Source organism: Solanum stenotomum, chromosome 1 (assembly GCF_019186545.1).
Source record: "Solanum stenotomum isolate F172 chromosome 1, ASM1918654v1, whole genome shotgun sequence".
Classification (NCBI taxonomy): domain Eukaryota; kingdom Viridiplantae; phylum Streptophyta; class Magnoliopsida; order Solanales; family Solanaceae; genus Solanum; species Solanum stenotomum.
In genome coordinates, this window is record NC_064282.1 from 24557603 (window position 1) to 24565207 (window position 7605).

General features: G+C 30.0%; 1 protein-coding gene across 1 annotated transcript; it reads right to left on the minus strand.

Moving 5' to 3' along the window:
• Positions 1-645: 645 nt before the first annotated feature.
• Positions 646-4565, minus strand: LOC125847138 (gibberellin 2-beta-dioxygenase 2-like). The gene is made up of 3 exons (XM_049526831.1): positions 4063-4565; positions 1210-1600; positions 646-1130 (listed from the first exon to the last, which is right to left on the minus strand). Exons 1-3 carry the CDS (start codon positions 4455-4457, stop codon positions 876-878), a joined length of 1041 nt encoding a protein of 346 aa, XP_049382788.1. The 5' UTR covers positions 4458-4565; the 3' UTR covers positions 646-875.
• Between the last annotated feature and the right edge of the window lie 3040 nt (positions 4566-7605).

The following is a 7605-nucleotide window of genomic DNA, read 5'->3' on the forward strand; positions in this document are numbered from 1 at the left end:
TAATGGAAGTAGGAAAAACAAGTTTCATAACTAGCGTCCACATTATTTTTGTCATTCCTGTCCTCCAACACATCTCATCTTCACCTCGATCCCCTTTAGTCTCCTTTCCCACCACCCCACACCTACCTCTCATCATATTTTTTTAGATTATACATAAATATTTTCAATGTACCTATCGAAGACTTAAAAAAAAAAAAAATAGAAATCAACTTATTTTTCTAAAAATATTTCATTTATACCAAAAACACAATCTTGCACCATATTTCCTAGGTACTACTCATTTAAGGTGTGACATAACAGCCAGGATCTATAGAATGTGACTGTCAATATCAAGGAGACCCCTGATAATTGACAGATAGACAAGATCCCAAATTTCAGCTTAAAGTTTTTTTTTGCAATGTGGTTATAATTTTTAACCAAGACTGTGCCACAAGAGCTACGTACATATCTATGATATAACTTTCAAAGCTACTGATTTTATTTTCTCTTATTAATTAGTTGTCTTAGGATCTAAAGTAAAGACAAAATTATCTTTCTCTAATATGTTACGATTCGAGATTTATCAAGGTATAAATGTGAACATATGGCGCTTCAAATTTGCCACCATTTATCATAATAGAGCGGACCACCAACGGAACAAAGTCATTAAAAAAAAACTAACTTAACTTTTATACACTTATAACGTGAACAAAAGATTTACAATATGAATACACCTAAAAAAGATTTATAACTATGTAATGAAATTAAACTACACATCATACACCTCCTGGTCCCTCTAAACATATTTTTTCACTCACATTTAAAGTAGACAACAATACTAATTAAGTTATACTCTTTAAGAGAACAAATAGATCAAGTAAATAAATAATAAGTCGTCATGATTGGGTATGAGTCTTGAAATAGTCAAGACGACTATCAGCCAGACGTAATGAATACACAATTTGTTTGAAGTCCCCCCACTTGAAAGGCCTATAAATATTACTAGTAATAATATTGTTGATTTGAGGAGGAGCACTTATCCAAGCGTCAAGCGCAGGAGCTGCAAAGTACATCATCGACATTCTACTTTTCCATGAATTTATTGACACCACTCTATGTCTTACACTTGTAAATCTACCATTCGTCAACGCCTGCACCAATTCGTTTAATTATTAGTCGAAAAATATTACAAATTCAAATGATTACATATAGATATTTATTTGTACGAACCTGAAAGGAGTCCCCTACAAAAACGAAGAACTCATTAGGATCAGGAGGAACAGGTAACCAAAATCCATCATGAGTATAAATTTGAAGGCCACTAACGTCATTTGATCGAAGGATTGTTAGTATTTGTGGGTCAGTGTGTTCTCCAAATCCAACTTTTGATTTTGATGGATTTGATGATAGGTCCCAATGATTATTGTTTAATTCATCTGCATCATTATTAGGTGCAATAAATGGTGGATAGTGATTGACTCTGAAGCAAGAGTCGTTGTGTGAATTACTTATGAGCTTGCTGAAAATTGAATTGTCTTCTATCCATAAACCTTCAGCCACCAATTCAAGAATATCGCAAGATAGCTTCCTAACTCCACTTACGTAATCATTTGTCACCGAGCTACAATCACATCAGAGACAAATTCAATATTTGACTTTAATTAATACATTCAACATTTCATATTGAACTCATTAAATATAAAATGATACACTTGATTGAAATTCGTTAAATTATTAAGCAAACAAATAGAGATTAGTTTGCACTTTATACTCTATTTTTTTTCCTCTTCTATAATTTCTTATGCAACCATATTCTAAAAATTCTATAAATGAATCCCTCCTACTGAAAGTCTTAAGTGATCTGCCGACCAAATAAGACTACATCTACTAATTAAATTGCATATTAATTAAAGATAGTGAAAATAGAATCAAATAAAATAGACTTCTGACTTTTTCTTGTTTTTGGTACATGGTCCTAGCTAGGCCTAAGACATAAATGAAAATTGGTTAGTACAATACTATTATTTTATTATCATTGACTTATCCCCTTAGCCGGTAGTTACTACTAATTTAATACTATNATAGGGACAACTAAAAAAGAAAATATGGACAAATAAATAGGGACGGAGGGAGTATTATTTTATTATCATTGACTTATCTCCTTAGCCGGTAGTTACTACTCCCTCCGTCCCTATTTACTTGTCCATATTTCCTTTTTTGATTGTCCCTATTTAGTTGTTCATTTTGACAAATCAAGAAAGGACAACAAATTTTTTCCTATTATACCCTTATTTACACTTCTTGAAAATTGTAAAAGTGTATGTTGTTTCCCTCCAATTTATTTCACTTTAATTCAAATAAGTGGTTGTAATTTTGAAGTGAAAAGTTGTCATAAGGGTAAAATTGTAACTTCACTGTGCTAATCATTGTTGTCTTAATCTATGTGCCATTTCTAAAGTGGACAACTAAAAAGGGACGGAGGGAGTACTAATTTAATACTATATGTAACTCTTGTCAACGCATAAAAAAATATATTATTTTAGATAATCAAATATATTGTGCAACTGTTTGGTGATATATACATTACATACACCTAAAATTTCAGAAATATAGTTTATGGTTGGTCATGCTATTATCTGAAAAGTTTTTCTCATCCAAATTGACCTAAAAAAGGTTTTAAGGGGTCCACGCACGTGTAAACATATATTTGACTTGTGAAATTATTTAGAAAACTCAAATATGACCTTTCGTCGGTCAACAGACAGCAGCTAGCAAGTAGTATTAGGCAAGTCAGATATTTTAATACTAGACAACTTTCTTTTCTTCTGAAAACGAGGTGCCATCCTTATATAATAGTTATAAATAAATCTATTACTAATTCATTACTATATATAATTCGTTACTAATTCATAGCTATATATACTCAATTAGCATATTAAATTTTTATTGTTTAACTATGAAATTTTGTAGATCATAATTTCTTTTCTTTTTTTCAGTAAAAAAGAAGAAAAAACTTTTTTTACTAGATTTCTTATCTCCCTTACACGTAATTGATGATGTAATGAGACCAAATTGTATAATAATGTATTACGTGAATATGGGAATTAGAACAATAGGGATGCGACAGTAAATTCATTAATGCGTTACAGATATTATATAATTGCTAATCTTATATATAATGTACCCCACTTGATTTTGTTTAAGTGGGGTACTAATCAGAAGAATAAATTGAACTTTGTTTCCATGACCTGACTATATCCATATTTGATATTAAAGTTTTATAAAATCAAATCAGAAATGTGAGTTATCTTAAGGGAAAAATAAAAATAAAACGCAAGTTGTAAAATGAAGTGACTAGCTGGCATTCACAAAGTATTAGAGCTAATTATTATATATGCATTAATAGACTAGCTAGGGAAGTCTCATTTCACCCGGCCAGCATAATTTCAGGAATAAATTAATTAGTGGACCTACTAGTACTAGCTAATGAATTAATGAACAAACAAACATAGTTATAAATTATAATATATACTTTTATTTATATGTACTTCCTCCTCAGCTAATAACTACTTTTGTAAGGCCAAATACGGACTGCACATATCTAACTAACTAGCTAAAGTGCTATAAATAGCACCACACATACTATCCGACGCATATTAAAATTTTTCGAACATTTCTATTTACCTATGGTTCTTATTAAAAATATATGTTTTTTAATATGCATAAATAACATTATTCTTCTTATTTTATTCTTGAGAGCTATTAGCTTTGAAAGTATGTATTTAATTAATATAAGAAAATTAAATAATTAATTTATGTTTACACCCTACAGGTCAAGTTAATTAATCAAAATAAACAAATTAATATTCATTTATTGAAAAATTTGACTTCAAAAGAACACTAAATAAAGGTAAAATGGTAAAGTTATCTAATTTTTTAAGAGACGTGAAACTTAAAATAATGACAATTTACTAAATAGGAACAGAGGGAAGTATATCATTTGATTCCTCTCTTCCAATCTATGTGATATGTTATATTTCTATCAATCAAATAATATCACATAAATTTAGAAGGCGATGTTACCTGAAAGTAGAAGGGTCATTAGAGAAGTTTTTGGCTCGTTGAGTAAGAGAAAGAGGATTTGCTTCCAAGAGAATATATTCAAGATCACCTTTATCTCCATTGAAGCCAATGTTCTTGCTACCATAACCAAAGGGAGCCGCGGGACCAGCGCGTCCCTTCTCTGAGATGGGACGCGAAAAGAAGTCCGCGGCTTCCCTTTCCATTCTCGCAATTACCTTCTTGGGAACACCATGGTTTACTACTTTAAAGAAACCGTAATCTTCACATGCTTTCACAATCATTTCGGACGCAATGGACTTGTCATCCGACAAGTCAATTATCGGAACCCCAAACGCCGCGGTTTTTTTCTTATTGTTACCGCGCCGTAAAAGGGGAGTTGGAGTTGCTACTACCATAATAGAAGAATATGTGATTGATTGATTGATAATATTGTGAAATTATGAATTGGAATAAGTGAGTTTTTATAATTATACAGAGGAGAGTACTTGAGTTTGCTACTATATTGCTTCTAAGTTTCTCTTGTCGATGATGTCTATAAATAGATTGGAAAGATGGAAACGAGGGAATTGGAAGTTAGGAGTGGGACCCACAAACGAAGAAAAAGTAAAAATATATTTTTTTCAAAAAAAATATATAGCAAACAAGAAAGGGTGTGGTGGGGGTCAGGGGGACTGGGGCAGAGAAGAGTGGGGGTGTTGCCACGACCTTTGACAAACTTGTTTACTAGTACTACTATTCAATTATTTTTTTAAAATAAGGTCGACCCCAACAAAATTTAGGCTTATTTGCAAGTGTTTGGTATGGTTTCAGAGTCAAGTGTTGTATTTCAAGGTCAGATTTAGCCCTTTTTGTTAAAAAATTTTTGTAGGAATATAACTTATAGTATCACCTAAGGATAATTTAATAACAAAAAAATGTAGGCATGAATTCGAAATAGCAAGGAAGAGTTTCTAAACTTGTATATTTGTATAGTAAAATCATCTTAAAAAAGTAAAATGAAAATTTTAATTAAATTATTTTTAAATATAAAAATAAATGGGATAAATTTTGAATCTCTTTAGTAGGTTAGGGATAGTGCTAATCTTTAACACGTAAAAACATGGTTTTGAAGGAAGAGCTCGATGCGAATGAGGAATTTGTGCTATTTGGTGGGGGACGGGATACTATAAATTTCGAGGTCAAAAATTTTCTAACGCAAAAGAGATAATCTCTCGAATCGGACAAAATCTATATTAATTTACGGATAATAATGTCTTTATGTTCAATCATTTGATGACTTTATTCAAAGCACGAAGTATAATGATAACAAAATTGTTACTAATTGACCTCAAATCTAAATTAATCTTCGACCACACAAGTCTACTCAAGTATTATTTAGGATAGTCTTTTTTCTAAGGCATAGACTAGATTTTTACTATTATTAGCCAAAAAAACAATAACCCTATAAGTTAGTACTCTAAGCTAGCCCTTGAATGGAAGTGGAGAGTATCTTATCTTTCTGCAATCTTGATTTAAGAGCTTTATGCATGCATGCTCATTCTTTCTTTCCATTCCAAGTTGTTGTATTGTTAATTGTTTTTACTTCTTGCTTTGTTTGTTTTCATTACCCGGATCTAGTCGAAAATGAAAGGAAACTCAATATATCACATTTTTTAAAAAAACAAATTAAACTAATAAAAAACGAACAAAGTTACTTCATGTTTTTTTTCCTTCATCACAAATTCGATGCATTTTGTTGTTTAACTAAAAAAAAATATTCATCATTCATATCAAATTTCGATGATTGAGAATGGAGAAACTTTTAGCTAGTATGAATCATATTAATCAGATCAGTAAATTTCGAATATGAATTATTAAACCAAATCTCTTATGTTTTCTTTATTGTAGATCTATCAATATAGGGGAGACAAGGTGATCCATAGGTAGGGAAGTGGGGAAGGAAGAAATATGAAGGGCGGCAGATGTGGGCATTAGGTGAAGTGACCATATTAAAAATGTGTGACCATAGGCCATTTGTTCCAACCTCTTTTAATTGGATTTTTGTGTTTCAACACGTTATATAACTTATACTAGTAACTAATTAATTGACGCGTAATTCATTCTTCTTCTTTTTTTTCCCCCACCATATCGACATGAAACAAATTGTCTACGCGGACTTTGACTCTATATTGTCCTTCTTTATATATATTGTCGACTAACATTGTTTCATGACCTATTTATTGCAAAATATAGAAGAAAAAAATTAGTTTTCAAAATTCAATGAATATTAATTTTTGATCTTGCATTGTTTGGGTGAAGGAATTTAAATGAACCCTTTTTGAAAACGATATTTATGAATTTGAGGTAATGATTAATAATATCGGTTACTACAGTACAATGAATGTCAATAGCTTATTAGATTACCCGGGTGAAAATGATACATGTTTAATTAGAGGTTAAGAGCTTAGAAGAAATTGCAGATACTATCAGAGAAAACAATGTTAATGATGAAGTTCAAGACGATACAATACATATGGAACAAGTTATGCATAAGGAAACACTTATCACGTCTAGCACTCTCCGCAATTTTTTGTTCTTGTTCAAGAAGACAACACCGGATTGTTTGAATGCAATAAGAAAAATAAGAAATAAGCTTCAAGTAGATTTAAAATTTTAACAAAAAAAATAGAATCATATTTCACTAAATTGTCTTAAATATTTTTTTGTAATTTTAAAGAATTATTAATTTATAATATTAATGGGAACATAAATTTATATAAGAGTCTTATGAAAATATATTATTTTATCAAAATCGGTGATTTTTTTCATTAGTCCAAGTGGGAAGTGTTTTACTATTTTATCCTTAATATGATGTTTTGAAGAAATAAGTGACTCTTTAATGATATGAAACTCCATTTATTAAAACAAGGGTAATTTGGGAGAAAAAGTTAATTCTTTTCTATTATGTAAAATATTATTTATTTTGAAACAAAATGAAAAGAATATATCATTTATTTTAAAACAGATATATTTACTTTCTATAGTAATTGATTTGACATGTTATATGCTATAATATATCACTCTTTGGAAGTATCTTCTCACATATTTTGAAAACCAACAAGGACAGAAATAATAAAATCAAAGGGATGAAAAACAATTTAACGGATTCGATTCGATTTAATCAACTCTTAAGCTTGTCCAATCACCCTCTTATTACTGGAAAATGAAGTAAGTACTCTTAGAAAATGTGAATATGGTGAAAACATGTCTATCCGTAAACAAAAATATTTTTAATTTTGTTTCATGTTTGGTCACTATTAGAAATAAAAGTTTTTTCCATTGTGAATTAGTGAAAAGTTCAACTATATAATGATGATTTTCTCACTCATTTTCTATCAAACTATCTAACTGAAAAAAATAAATATTATCACTGATATAGCGAAAAATTTTCTAATTTGTCCATACGAAACATTACTATTTTTTATTTTCTCACCGATTCAATCAAAATATCATTGGAAAATAGCTACTCAATGGGAAAATAGTACTAATTTTTTATATGAGGAT